The sequence below is a fragment of the Papio anubis genome, chromosome 13 (assembly GCF_008728515.1).
Source record: "Papio anubis isolate 15944 chromosome 13, Panubis1.0, whole genome shotgun sequence".
Lineage (NCBI taxonomy): Eukaryota > Metazoa > Chordata > Mammalia > Primates > Cercopithecidae > Papio > Papio anubis.
This window is the reverse complement of record NC_044988.1, coordinates 61,853,261-61,868,963: the sequence shown is the minus strand read 5'-3', so window position 1 is coordinate 61,868,963 and position 15,703 is coordinate 61,853,261. Positions and strand designations below refer to the sequence as shown.

At 46.6% G+C, this 15,703-nt stretch overlaps 1 protein-coding gene across 2 annotated transcripts in view; it reads right to left on the bottom strand.

Moving 5' to 3' along the window:
• Positions 1-15,246, bottom strand: part of UBE2R2 (ubiquitin conjugating enzyme E2 R2) — a 117,362-nt gene extending 102,116 nt beyond the window's left edge. For both annotated transcript variants that reach the window (XM_003911590.4, XM_021927440.2), the window contains exon 1: positions 14,470-15,246. In XM_003911590.4, coding sequence (XP_003911639.1) covers positions 14,470-14,646 — 177 coding nt within the window. In that variant the 5' untranslated portion in view covers positions 14,647-15,246. The remainder of the gene's footprint in view (positions 1-14,469) is intronic.
• Between the last annotated feature and the right edge of the window lie 457 nt (positions 15,247-15,703).

The following is a 15,703-nucleotide window of genomic DNA, read 5'->3' as shown; positions in this document are numbered from 1 at the left end:
AGAACTATTACATATTTTCCAAGTTTTTATAACTTTGGCTATTCTCTTTTTTTTTTTTTGCTAGTTCAGTGAAACAGTGGGAATGAAGAAGGAACTAAGCAATCTGTAACTGGTTGTGATCAATAGGTTGTAAACATCACTGCACTCGGACCAGTCTACTCTACCAATTCTTAATATTATCTTATAAATGGAACCACACTTATTTCAGCAAGGTAGAAATCATTCAATGTTTAAAACCCAAATTACTATGTTTGCTACTAAATGAGCCACACAATCTGAATTATTTTATGGGACTTTTCCCTCAAATTAAATACCAGCTGCCCATGCAACAAATAAGCAAAGCAGATATCTTTTTTTTTTTTTTTTTTCCTTTGAGAGGGAGTCTCACTCTGTCCCCCTGGCTGGACTGCAGTGGCCGATATTGGCTCACTGCAACCTCCGCCTCCCAGGTTCAAGAGATTCTCCTGCCTCAGCCTCCAGAGTGGCTGGGATGAGAGGCACACAACACCACAACAGGCTAATTTTTGTATTTTCAGTAGAGATGGCATTTCACCATGTTGGTCAGGCTGGTCTTGAACTCCTGACCTCAGGTGATCTGTCCACCTTGACCTCCCAAAGTGCTGGGATTACAGGCATGAGCCAACGTGTCCAACCAGCAAAGCAGATATCTAAAGAATTATGAGGCCGGGTACAGTGGCTCACGCCTATAATCCCAGCACTTTGGGAGGTCAAGGCAGGTGGATCACCTGAGGTCAGGAGTTCGAGACCAGCCTGGACAACATGGTGAAACCCCACCTCTACCAAAATACAAAAATTAGCTGGGCATGGTGGCGTGCACCTGTAGTCCCAGCTACTCAGGAGGCTAAGGCAGGAGAATCATTTGAATCCAAGAGGTGGAGGTTGCAGTGAGCTGAGATCACGCCACTGCACTCCAGCATGGGTGACAGGGCAAGAATTGGTCTCAAAAAAAAAAAAAAAAAAAAAAAAGAGAGAATTATGAAACGTGGAAATACAAATACAGAATAAATCAACCACTTAAAACTACTGCACTGATTAGGCTAGGTGCAGTGGCTCACATCTGTAATCCCAACACTTTGGGAGGCCGAGGCGGGAGGATCACCAGAGGTCGGGAGTTCGAGACCAGCTTGACCAACATGGAGAAACCCCGTCTCTACTAATACAAAATCAGTCGGGCGTGGTGGCGCATGCCTATAGTCACGGCTACTCAGGAGGCTGAGGCAGGAGAATCGCTTGAAAATCCAGGAGGCGGAGGTTGCGGTGAGCCGAGATCATGCCACTGCACTCCAGCCTGGGCAACTAGAGCAAAACTCTGTTCCAAAAATATATATATATATATATATATTGCACTGATCTAAAGATGCTGTAATAGAGGTTAAAAAATACCACTCACTAGACTCAAATGAGAAAACTGCAAAGAATGTTTCCCTAAGCTTAGGTTTCCTCTATGGTGCTTAAACATACTTGGAAAATATCAAGGCATTATTATTTTAAAAGCATAAACCAATATTGTATTGAGAAATTTAACTTCCTGTATCATCTCTCACTTTCAGAGGTATTATATCATCATTTCTCATCGCAAAACCAACCTTTTATAGAAACAGATTTTGGGGGTACCCATGAAGTTTTGTGGATGTTTTGCATAGAGGTGAAGTCTAGGCGTTTAGAGTACCCATCATCCAAAGAGTATACATTGTATCCATTAGGTAATTTCTCATCACTTAGGCTGCCTCCATTCTCCCACCTTTCTGAATATCCGATGTCTCCAAAACCAAATTCTTAGAATTACATTTTTCTCAATATTGGCACCATTCCTACTCTCCCCTTAAAGTAATGTTAAAGTTGCTATTAAAGAAATCAATTTGCTAATAAAAAGGCTTTCTGAAATATGATTTATCATTCTCTTATTCAAGTAATCCAGAATTTTTTTTAAATCTATTTTTTTCGTGTGGATTTAACAGACAAAAGGCCAGGCATGGTGACTCACACCTATAATCCCAGCACTTTGCGAGGCCAAGGCAGGCAGATCACTTGAGGTAAGGAGTTCAATCCCAGCCTGGCCAACATGGTGAAACCCTGTCTCTACTAAAAATACAAAAATCAGGCCAGGGGTGGTGGCTCACGCCTATAATCCCAGCACTTTGGGAAGCTGAGGCAGGCAGATCACCTGAGATCAGGAATTCGAGACGAGCCTGGCCAACCAGGTGAAACCCCATCTCTACTGAAAATACAAAAAATTATCCGGGCATGGTGGCACACTCCTGTAATCCCAGCTACTCAGGAGGCTGAGACGGGAGAATCACTTGAACCTGGGAGATGGAGGCTGTAGTGAGCCAAGATTGTGCCATTGCACTCTAGCCAGGGCAACAAGAGCAAAACTCCATCTCAAAACAAAATAATAGTAATACAAAAATTAACTGGGCATGGTGGCACATGCCTGTAATCCCAGGTACTCGGGAGGCTGAGCCAGGAGAATTGCTTAAACCAAGGAGGTGGAGGTTGCAGTGAGTCAAGCTCGTGCTGCTGCACTCCAGCCTGGGCAACAGAGAGAGACTGAATCTCAAAAATAAATAAATAAATAAAAATTAGCCCAGCGTGGTGGCACATGCCTGTAGTCCCAGCTACTTGGGAGGCTGAGGCAGGAGAACTGAATGAACCCAGGAGGCAGAGGTTGCAGTGAGAGAGCCAAGATCATTCCACTGCACTCCAGCCCGGGCGACAGAGTGAGACTGTGACTGCAAAAAAAAAAACAAAACTGAAGTCATCAAAATTTAAAATAGTTCCTTGTAAAACACTCCATAAGTCTGATTTTAACTTTTTTTTTTTTTTTTTTTTTTTTGAGACAGAGTCTCACTCTGTTGCCCAGGCTAGTGTGCAATGGTGGGATCTTGGCTCACTGCAACCTCAACTTCCCAGGTTCAAGCGATTCTTCTGCCTCGGCCTCCCGTGTAACTGGGATTATAGGCATGAGCCACCACAACCGGCTGATTTTGTATTTTCAGTAGAGACGGGGTTTCACCATGTTGGTCAGGCTGGTCTTGAACTCCTGACCTCAGATGATCCACCACCCTTAGCCTCCCAAAGTCCTAGGACTACAGACATGAGCCACCGCGCCCAGCCTAATTTTTAATTTTATGTTATTAATTTATTTTATTTATTCTTTTTTTGAGAGGGAGTCTTGCTATGTCGCCCAGGCTGGAGTGCAGTGGCACGATCTGGGCTCACTGCAACCTCTGCCTCCCAGGTTCAAGCGATTCTCCTGCCTCAGCCTCCTGAGTAGCTGAGATTACAGGCATGTGCCACACACCCGGCTAATTTTTGTATTTTTAGTAGAGATGGGGTTTCACCATGTTGGTGAGGCTGATCTCGAACTCCTGACCTCGTGATCTGCCCACCTTGGCCTCCCAAAGCACTGGGATTACAAGTGTGAGCCACCAAGCCCAGCCTAATTTTGTATTTTTAGTACAGATAGGATTTCACCATGTTGGTCAGGCTGGTCTCGAACTCCTGATCTCAGGTAATCCGCCTACCTCAGCCTCCCAAAGTGCTGGGATTACAGGCATGGGCCACCACACTGAGCCAAATTTAATTTTTAATTTAATTTTATTAATTTTTTTTTGAGATGGAATTTCACTCTTGTTGCCCAGGCTGGAGTGCAATGGCACAGTCTCAGCTCACTGCAACTTCCACCTCCCACATTCAAACAATTCTCCTGCCTGAGACTCCCAAGTAGCTGGGATTTCAGCCACATGCCACCACGCATGGCTAATTTTTGTATTTTCAGTTGAAACAGGGTTTCGCCTTGTTGACCAGGCTGGTGTCGGGTGATTTGCCTGTCTTGGCCTCCCAAAGTGCTGGGATTACAGGCGTGAGCCACCTCGCCCAGCCTATTTTATTTATTTTTTTATTTTTTATTTATTTATTTATTTATTTTTTTTTTTTTGATTGTGTTTTTTTTTTTTGCCCCGGCGGGGGTGGCATTGCCGGGTCTTAGCTCCCTGCAAGCTCCGCCTCCCAGGTTCACGCCATTCTCCTGCCTCAGCCTCCCAAGTAGCTGGGACTACAGGCGCCGCCACCTCGCCTGGCTAATTTTTTGTATTTTTTTTTTTTAGCAGAGACGGGGTTTCACCGTGTTAGCCAGGATGCTCTCAATCTCCTGATCTTGTGATCCAACCATCTCAGCCTCCCAAAGTGCTGGGATTACAGGCTTGTATTTATTTTTAATTTAACTTATTTATTTTTGAGACTGAGTCTTAGCTCTGTCACCCAGCTAGAGTACAGCGGCATGCTCATGGCTTGCTGCAGCCTGGACCTCCCAGGCTCAAGTGATCCCCCCACCTCAACTCAACCTTCTAAGTAGCTGAGACCAAAGACACAAACTACCATGCTTGGCTAATTTTTTTTTTCTTACTTGAACAGAGTCAAAAAATAATAATAATAAGACAATAACCAAAACTTTTTTTTTTTTTTTTGAGGCAGAGTCTCACTGTCGCCCAGGCTGGAGTACAGTGGCGCAATCTCGGCTCACTGCAACCTCCGCTTCCTGGGTTCAAGCGATTCTCCCGGGCTCAAGAGATTCTCCTGCCTCAGTCTCTCGGATAGCTGGGACTACAGGCTCACGACACCATGCCTGGCTAATTTTTGGATGTTTAGTAGCTATGGGGTTTCACTACACTGGCCAGGCCAGTCTCAAACTTCTGAGCTCAGGTGATCTGCCCGCCTCTGCCTCCCAAAGTGCTGAAATTATAATCGTGAGCCACTGCACCCACCCAATAACCAAAACGTTTTAAATGTATTTGTTACTAAATCAAACAAAGGTGTTTAAAGTGGACTATTTACTTTCCTTTTTTTTTTAGGGGGAGGGGGACAGAGTCTCACTCTGTCACCCAGACTGGAGTACAGTGGCATGATCTCAGTTCACTGCAATCTCCGCCTCCTGGGTTCAAGTCATTCTCCTGTTTCAGCCTCCCAGGTAGCTGGAACTACAGGCATGTGCTACCACGCCTGGCTAATTTTTTGTATTTTTAGTAGCTATGGGGTTTCACCGTGTTAGCCAGAATGGTCTCAATCTCCTGACCTCATGATCCACCTGCCTCGGCCTCCCAAAGTGCTGGGATTACAAGTGTGAGCCACCATGCCTGGCCACTTTGCATCTTAAATACATATTCCAACACCTGAATTTTCCAATTATCATGTGGAAGATCATTTAAATAACATCAAACCTGGTGATGTGAACTAAATTTAGCTTTTCAACTTAGTATCTATCATTGCATTCACTCCAGAGTCAATTCATTTTGAGGTATATAAGCATAATCTCTGAATAACAATTCCTCACTGAATAAAGTTGATATTAACACAACCAAAGAGGTTCCATTTTACTCACGCATCTTCTGTAGGAATTTTTTTTTTTTTTTTTTTTGAGACAGAGTCCCCTTCTGTGGCTCAGGTTGGAGTGCAGTGGCACAAGATTTCGGCCCACTGCAAACCTGCACCTCCTGGGTTCAAGCGATTCTCCTGCCTCAGCCTCCCGAGTAGCTGCGACTACAGGCACAAGCCACCACACCCAGCTAATTTTTCTATTTTTAGTAGAGACAGGGTTTCACCATATTGGCTGTGCTGATCCTGAATGCCTGACCTCAAGTGATCTGTCCATCTCAGCCTCCCAAAAGTGCTGGGATTACAGGCGTGAGCCACTGAGCCCAGCTAGCTCAGATATATCTGTAGTTGTATGTGAAGCAGTTCAAAAGAAGTTCAGAAACAAAAAAGAATTAAACCTTTTCAATATAATCTTTAAGCAAGATGGAAATCTGTAGTCCTAAACTCTGAATTCATACCTCTTCCTGTTATTTTTCCATAACTAGATTGTCAGAGGTAGACTAATTTGCTGGATAGTCTCCTTTTTCTCACTTGTCTACAACTGACCACTAATAGTAAGTTGGAAAGATGAAACAGAACATTTTACCATTACAGATAGTGGTTACGTTGAAAAATGGTCTAACTGGCCTTAAAGCTTTAAAAGCTTTGCTTTTGGACAGGCGTGGGGGCTCACGCCTATAATCCCAGCACTTTGGGAGGCCGATGTGGGTGGATTACCTGAGGTCAGGAGTTTGAGACTAGGCTGACCAACATGGTGAAACCCCATCTCTACTAAAAATACAAAAATTAGCTGGGTGTGGTGGCACACGCCTGTAGTCCCAGCTACTCAGGAGGCTGAGGAGGAGAATCGCTTAAACCCAGGAGACAGAGGTTGTGGTGAGCCAAGACTGCACCACTGCGCTCCAGCTTGGGTGACAGAGAGACTCGTCTCAAAAAACGAAAAGAAAAATCTTTGCTTTTATTTGCCATTTGCAACTGTACCAGTAACGTCCACACCTCACATTTCTGTATTTTAAAGTCTGTAAAAAGATTTTTATAAAGATCATTCTTTCTGTTTTTTTTTTGCTGCTGTTGTTTGCCTCCCAAAGTGCTGGGATTACAGGCATGAGCCACCATGCCTGGCCGATCACTTAAAAGTTCTAAGGTTATCACTGTCCCAATACTTTCACTTACTATCCTTAAGGAAGTGACTTTTCCTACAATTTGCTTTTCCTTTAATGAGTACTCAATAAAAACTTTTCCTGACACAAAAGGTAACAAAAGGAGAATCAATGCAGAGTATTAATTAGGACCTAAATCCTTCATTCCAGGAAGAAATAATCCTTATTTTAGCAAATCTAAGAAATTGAAACTGGTATTTAAAAAAAAATTTACCAAAAGATTTCAATGAAACGGTCTCTCACAACTAGGTTATAAGTACCACTTGGCTGATGGCAATTATAAGACTTTATGGATTCTGAGAAATTTTTTTTTTTTTTTTTTTGAGACAGAGACTCACTGTTGCACAGGCTAGAGTGCACTGGTGTGATCTAGGCTCACTGCAGCCTCCACCTCCTAGGTTCAAGCGATTCTCCTGCCTCAGCCTTCCAAGTAGCTGGGACCGCAGGTACGCACCATCACACCGGCTAATTTTTGTATTTTTAGTAGAAACGGGGTTTTATCATGTTGGCCAGGCTGGTCTTGAACTCCTGACATCAGGCGATCCACCCGCCTCGGCCTCCCAAAGTGCTGGGATTACAGGCATGAGCCACCATACCTGGCCATCTAAGAAATTTCTTAATCAGCCAGGTGCGGTGGCTCACACCTGTAATCCCAGCACTTTGGGAGGCTGAGGCAGGCGGATCATGAGGTCAGGAGATCAAGACCATCCTGGCTAACACGGTGAAACCCCGTCTCTACTAAAAATACAAAAAATTAGCCAGGCATGGTGGCGGGTGCCCGTAGTCCCAGCTACTCAGAAGGCTGAGGCAGAAAAATGGCGTGAACCCAGAAGGCGGAGGATGCAGTCAGCCAAGATCACGCCACTGCACTCCGGCCTGGGCGACAGAGCAAGACTCCACCTCAAAAAAAAAAAGAAAGAAATTTCTTAATCCAAAAGAAGTTAAAAGGTAGAAAAATATGCATCTTGTAATCAACTAAGCAGGATAAAAGCATATTCTGTGAAAAATTAAGGTATCATATTTGGTTTGAAAAATTTTCTGAGAAACAACAAACAGTGAAACTTCATTTAGTTTCCAAAACCCTTAAACCTTAACTGTGTTTCCATTTATATAACATTGCCTTAGTTCACCCAGCACTCAAGACAACTTCATCTTCCAGAAAAAGACACAGTTAAATGCCCTAAGAGGTAGTTTCAAAGTTAACTGAGAGAAATAGGGGAATAAAAGAGCATTTGTTTTATAATTTTAAAAGAGCTGTTTAAAAATGTCTTTAAGTTGCCTAAATACCTTAAAAGAAGATTCTTAGCTTATCGGCAGTAAACCCTCTGAAAAAATACATAAAATTAGTTTATGTGTGTCCATTTTCTCTGAGAAATTTCTTCAATTTCTCAAAGGAATCCCTGTCTCAAAAAGGCAAACAATCATTTTCCTAAAAAATTTTTTTCAGCCAGGCGCAATGGCTCACGCTTGTAATCCCAGCACTTTGGGAGGCCAAGGCGGGTGGATCACCTGAGGTCAGGAGTTTGAGACCAGCCTGGACAACATGGTGAAACCCTGTTTCCATGAAAAATACAAAAATTAGCCAGGTGTGCTGGCGCACACCTGTAATCCCAGCTACTCGGGAGGCTAAGGCAGAAGAACTGCTTGAACCCGGGAGGCAGAGGTTGCAGTGAGCCAAGATCGCACCACTGCACTTCAGCCTGCGCAACAGAGTAAGACTCCATCTATGAAAAAAAAAAATTTTTTTTCAAGTATATTTTACCAATTAAAACGTCATAAAATAGGCTGGGTGCAATGGCTCAGACCTATAATTCACAGTGCTTTGGGAGGCTGAGGGGGGAGGATTACTTGAGCCCAGGAGTTCAAGACAAGCCTGGACAATATAGTGAGACTCTGTCTCTAAAATAATAATAATAGGCTGGGCGCATTGGCTCACATCTGTAACCCCAGAACTTTGGGAGGCCGAGGTGGGCAGATCACTTGAGGCCAGGAGTTCAAGACCAGCCTGGCCAACATGGCAAAAACCCCGTCTCTACTAAAAATTAGAAAATTAGCCAGGCATGGTGGCGCACACCTGTAATCCCAGCTACTTGGGAGGCGGAGGCACCAGAATTGCTTGAACACAGGAGGTGGAGGTTGCAGTGAGCCGAAATCGCACCACCACACTCCAGCCTGAGCAACAGAGCGAGACTCTGTTGAGGAGAAAAAAAAAAAAAAAAAAAATTAAGAAGAAGAAAAAGAAAAAAAGAAACAAAATATCTAAATGACATTGCCGGACCTAGGCTAAGTCTGTCTTGTTTTTTTAAGGGGGAAGAGGGATGGCAGAAAACAGATTCATTCATTGCAGAACAAATGAAGCATAGGAAATAATGCATATTCTCTTATAAAAAAAAAGTATCTGGCTGGGTGTGGTAGCTCATATCTGTAATACCAGCACTTTGGGAGGCCAAGGTGGGAGGACTGTTTGAAGTCAGGAGTTTGAGACCAGCCTGGCCTATGAGACCCTTTATGCACACACAAAAAAATTTTTTTAATTAAAACAAGTGTGGTACACACCTGCAGTCCCAGTTACTCAGGAGGGTGAGGCAAGAGGATCCCTTGAGCCCAAGAGTTTCAGGTTGCAGTGAGCTATTATCACATCACTGCACTCCAGCCTGGGCAAGAGTGAGACCCTATCTCTTAAAAAAAAAAAAAAGTTTTGAAGACTTTCTTTAATATAAGTCAGTGTAGACTCGGCGTGGTGGCTCAGGCCTGTAATCCCAGCACTTTGGGAGGCCAAGTGGGCGGGATCACCTGAGGTTGGGAGTTCAAGTCCAGCCTGACCAACATGGAGAAACCTCGTCTCTACCAAAAATACAAAATTAGCTGGGCATGGTGGCGCATGCCTGTAATCCCATCTACTCGGGAGGCTGAGGCAGGAGAAATTGCTTAAGCCCAGGAGGCAGAGACTGCAGGGAGCCGAGATCGCTCCATTGCACTCCAGCCTGGGCATTAAGAGCAAAATTGTCTCAAAAAAATATATATATACATACACACACACACACACGTACACACACATATAGATATATGTATATATTTGAGTCTAATAAAGATGTTCCTAATAAGGAAAACTTTAAGTATATAACAAATACTTTCTACATTATCAGGTTGGAGTTTTCTAAAAACGGAACACACCTATATTTCATTATCTCAATCAAATTATTTAATAAAATCAAAACTATAAAAAGTTGGTCAGGAGGCCAGGCGCGGTGGCTCACGCCTGTAATCCCAGCACTTTGGGAGGCCGAGGCGGGCGGATCACAAGGTCAGGAGATCGAGACCACGGTGAAACCTCGTCTCTACTAAAAATACAAAAAATTAGCCGGGCGCGGTTGTGGGCGCCTGTAGTCCCAGCTACTCGGGAGGCTGAGGCAGGAGAATGGCGGGAACCCGGGAGGCGGAGCTTGCAGTGAGCTGAGATCCGGCCACTGCACTCCAGCCTGGGCGACAGAGCGAGAGCCCGTCCAAAAAAAAAAGGTGGTCAGGAGTGGTGGCTCAGGCCTCTGCGATTACATTTTGAGAGGCTGAGATGGGCAGATCACTTAAGGTCAGGGGTCCAAGACCAGCCTGGCCAACATGGCGAAACTGTCTCTACTAAAACTACAAAAAGAATTAGCCAGGTTTCATGGCACACGCCTGTAATCCCAGCTACTCAGGAGGCTAAGGCAGGAGAATCACTTGAACCCAGGAGGCAGGAGAATCGCTTGAACCCAGGAGGCAGAGGTTAGAGTGAGCCAAGATCGTGCCACTGCACTCCAGCCTGGCAACAGAGTGAGACTCCGTCTCAAAAAAAGTTGTTGTGCATATCATAAAAGAGGCACTCTTTCTGACTCTAGACTCACTGCTATAATGCTTTAGATAAATAATGCAGGCCGGGCGCGGTGGCTCAAGCCTGTAATCCCAGCACTTTGGGAGGCCGAGACGGGTGGATCACGAGGTCAGGAGATCGAGACCATCCTGGCTAACACGGTGAAACCCCGTCTCTACCAAAAAAAAAAAAAATACAAAAATCTAGCCGGGCGAGGTGGCGGGCGCCTGTAGTCCCAGCTACTCAGGAGGCTGAGGCAGGAGAATGGCGTAACCCTGGGAGGCGGAGCTTGCAGTGAGCTGAGATCCGGCCACTGCACTCCAGCCTGGGCAACAGAGCGAGACTCCGCCTCAAAAAAAAAAAAAAAAAAAGATAGGGCTCAAGGGCCTTGTATAAAGAAAATACAGTTCCAGCCGGGCATGGTGGCTCACACAGGTAAACCCAGCACTTTGGGTGGCTGAGAAGGGAGGATCCCTTGAACCCAGGAGTTTTGAGACCAGCCTGGACAAAACAGTGAGACCCCACCTGACTTAACAAATACTGAAGAAAAAAAAAATTAGCCGGGCGTAGTCACGCCTGTAGTCCCAGCCACTCAGGGGGCTGAGGTGGGAGGACTGCTTGAGCCTAGGAGGTGGAAGCTGCAGTGAGCCATGATCACACCACTGTACCCCAAACTGAGTGACAGAGCAAGACCCCAATTTATTTTTCTAGTAACAATAAAATTCCGATTTGCTCCATGGTAGCAAAATAAGAAACTAGACAAAAAGATAGTAAGGCCAAAAAAGATTGTATAGTATTCAGAATGGACAGAAGAAAACTATCTTTGCTCATTCTATATCTACATGGCCCAAAGCTAAGAATCACACAGATTTGAGATATTAAATAAGCAAAAGCAGGATGAATCAAAAAAGTATGTGAAATACAGGTCTCACAAATCTCCCAATGCAGATCCTGTGATTAAGAGACAAGAGCCAACTATTTCAGAGTGAAAAAGATCAGTTAGAAACCTTTTCATAAATATAAAAGTTAAAGGAGTTACGGTATGAAAAATGTAAAGAATGACTGGCAGTCCCACTGCCTTCACAAATGACTATGCCAAAAAGGGAAAAGAGTTTAACTTGAAAATAAATGGTACTAAATATTCAAGGACTAACATTTAATAAGGGAGAAGAGTAGTATGGTAGGGAAAGCTTTGTGCCAACTTTTAACTGCAGCTGTAGTGAAACACACTAAAAGCCTTGTCCTAAGACAAAAGCAATGGTTTTAAACATATCCCCAGTATTAACTGTTCATGACCATAAATTTGCCTTTTTCTAATGAAGGACTAATGGGATAAAAGGCCATATAATAAGGGAAAAAGTAGTAGAAAATAAAATCGAACAAACTTCTCACACAAGACTAAACCACGAAACCTGTTTACAAATTTTCAAACATGTCAGAATTAAAGGTAAAAAGACTCAAAGCTTAAGAAATCTCTATCCTGGCTAACATGGTGAAACCCCGTCTCTACTAAAAATACAAAAAAAAACTAGCCGGGCGCGGTAGCGGGCGCCTGTAGTCCCAGCTACTTGGGAGGCTGAGGCGGGAGAATGGCGTGAACCCGGGGGGCGGAGCTTGCAGTGAGCCGAGATCGCGCCACTGCACTCCAGCCTGGGAGACACAGTGAGACTCCGTCTCAAAAAAAAAAAGAAATCTAACGTCGCAAAGCAAGAGATTAAATCGTTCTTTTTAAATAAGGACTGAAGTTCAGAAGCATTTAATTTAAATAAGTGTATGAACACAAGGAATCCTTCCATACTACCTATTTCGAACAGACAGGGTTCTCCACACTCCTTTCCCAGACTTACACACAAATATTACAATTTGCAACCCATTATTTTCTCTCATGTACAAGTTTTTTTTTTTTTTTTTCTGTTGTTTTTAACTGTATTGGAGTGAGATTATTCTAACTAGTAACCATTTATTTACTTTAAATATCGGTTGTACCAAACAATGACATTTTTTGGAAAGTAAACTTTATTCCACTAACATTAGCCAGCAGATTTTGCTAAACAATGCTTTGTCAGAAAAGGCATCATGGCCGGGCCGGTGGCTCACGCCTGTAATCCCAGCACTTTGGGAGGCCAAGGTGGGCTGATCACAGGGTCAGGAGTTCGAGACCAGCCTGGCCAATATGGTGAAACCCCATCTCTACTAAAATACAAAAATTAGCTGGGCGTGGTGGTGTGCACCTGTAGTCCCAGCTGCTTGGGAGGCTGAGGCAGGAGAATCGCTTGAACCTGGGAGGCAGTGGTTGCACTGAGACAAGATCACACCACTGCACTCCAGCCAGGGTGACAGAGCAAGACTCAGTCTCAAAAAAAAAAAAAAAAAAGAAAGGCATCACATAGATTCAATTTTGTACAACTCATTTTTCCAGTATGCATAAAAATTTATATCTGACAACAGAGAATATGCTTAACATAAACACAGCAATACCTTTCCACTTTGTTACTAATAACTTGCACGTTTTCTTAGAAATTTTAAATACTTCCATCTGAAAAGTATAGGGTAGGCTGACCACAAAAGATGAAGCCTAACAGTCGGTAGGGGTACCGCACTTACATAATATTCTAAAAACGTGCTTTTTCTAAGTATTCAGTGACTATCACAGTAGCGAATATTAAACATTCCTGTATAAATCCCATCTCCTATAAAGTTGACCTAATTTCAAGCATAAAACTGAGGTTTCCACCTTTAGAAGGGTAGAAAACAAGAGTTAAGTAATTGGGTAGTCCTAAAAATACACATCACAACTACATGACTAAGATACTCATTTAAAACTTGTGCCAAGATAACCCCTCCCTTCCAAACTAAAATTGACTCACTGGCCTATTTTACTTAATTTTGGAAATAAAAAAATAAAACTAAATGGATTCCTAAGCACTCATTTCCTCTGTCTCTGCCCGCATCATTTAAAACATTCAAACTTTCAATCTGTGATTCCTCCCTGCAAAAACACTCAAGTAAAAACAAAACAAAACAAACACTCATTATCTCCAGGTTAACTACCTTGGAGTTAAAAAAAAAAAAAAAAAAATTAGATTCTAGAATAACCACTGTTCTAAAACCATATGAAACAATAGAAACAATGTCTTTGGTCACTAAGCAAACATATATCCCACCCAGAGAAGCGATCTCGCCTCAGATACTTGTCACCTGTGAGACCACCCCTTTACCTAGAGTTAACCACTTGAGAAGGTTTCAATTTTGTCTCTGAAAGTGGGAAGCTATCAATCTCCCTACATGACTCGTTCCACCCTCTGGATATTTCTACCTGTAGAAAAAAAGGCTGGCAAACTTGGTGGCACGGTGAGGACAAAGGGCATTTTGAAAGAACCAGTGACTGAGGTAAGCAGAGAATGTGAACGGAAAGAAGGTTAAAGTTCCCCCAAAAGGATAATGACAAGACGACGTGGGCACCCCTTTTTTTTAACCACCCCTAGGGTCCCATTCTTCACCACCACCCATTGGAATGCAAAGTTGGCACTACTACTACCCAAGAAGTCCAACAAATCCTCAAAATGTCAGGGCACTCGGCAGCTTCTTAAAAATGACAAGCTGGTGCCCCTCCCCCACCCTCACCCCCCACCCCCCAAAAAAGAAAAGTCCAATCCAGTCGGTGCAGGTCACCCTGCCCTCTGGGGCAGTTCCAGCCTGCGCAGGGAGGGGTTCCGACGGGAGGACTAGAAAGCACTGACAGACCACCGCTCTTTCCACCCGCCCTCAGCTGGGGAAACAAAGACGGCCTCCTGCGCCTGTAGCCACTACCCTAACCAGAGAGACTCTCCGATTTCCCGATGCAGCCTGCCCTCCCGCCCTCGCCCGCGCCCCCGCCCCCATGACAAAGAAAAGGCACTCGGCGAGCAAGGCCTTCCTGCCTCCACGGATGGGGGAGGGGGCTGCCGGGGTGAGGAGCCCCCTCCACTGGCCCGTGCTCATACTCCTGGTCCCAGGAACGGCAGAAAGCGGCGGGGAGCTGGAGGCCTCGGCCGCGGAGGCAGGGTCCGGGAGCGGGGGTGAGGGTACCTTGAAGTAGCCGCCTTCGTAGAGGGTGTTGGGGGGCCCGAAGATGGCCACCTCCCAGTTGTAGAGGTCGGACTCGTCCACCAGGGTGATCCGGAAGCCCTCCACCGGTTCCTCCTGCAGGGATTTCAGCTCGAGCATCAGGGCCTTCTGCGAGCTGGTCATCTGCTGCTGGGCCATCGCGGCGGCGGCGGCGGCGCCGGGCCCGGGCCCCAGTCCTCACGCACCGGCCGGGCCGGACCAGGCCCCTCCCCTCCGCTTGCCCTCGGGCCGGGCCGCACCGGGCCCCGGTCTTCACACACCCGGCGGGCCGGACCAGGCCCCACACGGCCCGTGGGCCCGCCCGCGGTCCTCCTCACACACGACGCGGGCTGGGCCGGGCCCTTCTCCTCACACTCGGGCCAGGCGAGAGGAGAGGTCGAGGGAGTTAGGGGAATTCGCTCCGGGTCCCGGTCCCGGTCCTCCCCCCCCCAGGAGGGGGGCCTCAACTTTGGGGGGGGGGAGAAGAGGTGGAAGCGGAGGAAGGCGGCGGAGGGCCGGCGATGGTGAAGGGAGGGGGCCGGGCCGGCCCGGGAACGCCGCGCTCGCTCGCCCTCTCGTTCTCTTCGGGGGCCGTAGGGGCCGGAGGGCGCGCGGGGCTGGAGGGGGTGGGGGGAGAGCGGCGTGCGGGGGTCTCGCGGCGGTGGCGGCGGCGGCTGCGCGGGGGGAGGGGCGACGGCGGAGGAGGAGGAGGAGGAGGAGGAGAGCGAGAGCGCCTCGCGCCGCGGGAGCTACGGAGCCGAGAAGCAGGGAGGGAGGGAGGGAGGGAGAGAGGGAGGAGGGGCGCACGCCGGGAGCTGGGCGGCTCTCAGCGGCTGGCGACCCGACGCGCGTGCGCGCCCCTCCCTCCCCTCCCCCCACCGTGCCTGGCTCTCCTACACTACCACCTCCTCCTCCTCCTCCCGCTTCCACGCCTCCTCTTGGCCTCCCGCGCGGTCGCGGCGCTTTGTGACGCCGGCGCGTGTCCCCCGCCTATAAAGAGCCCAGAGGCAGCGGGGACCGAGGATGGGCGCAGGGATTGCCGTGGCCCCATAGTGACGGTTGTGCGGCTGGACGCCGCAGTTCCAAAGGCGTGCCCCGGAAGGGAACCCAGGTCCCCCGGTTCTCGGGGCCCTCCGCACTGTGGATCCAGGGGCCTCGGCAGCCATCCTGGGACGGGCCTGGTCGCTGCAGGCCCCTCCCTGTGACACCCAGTCTG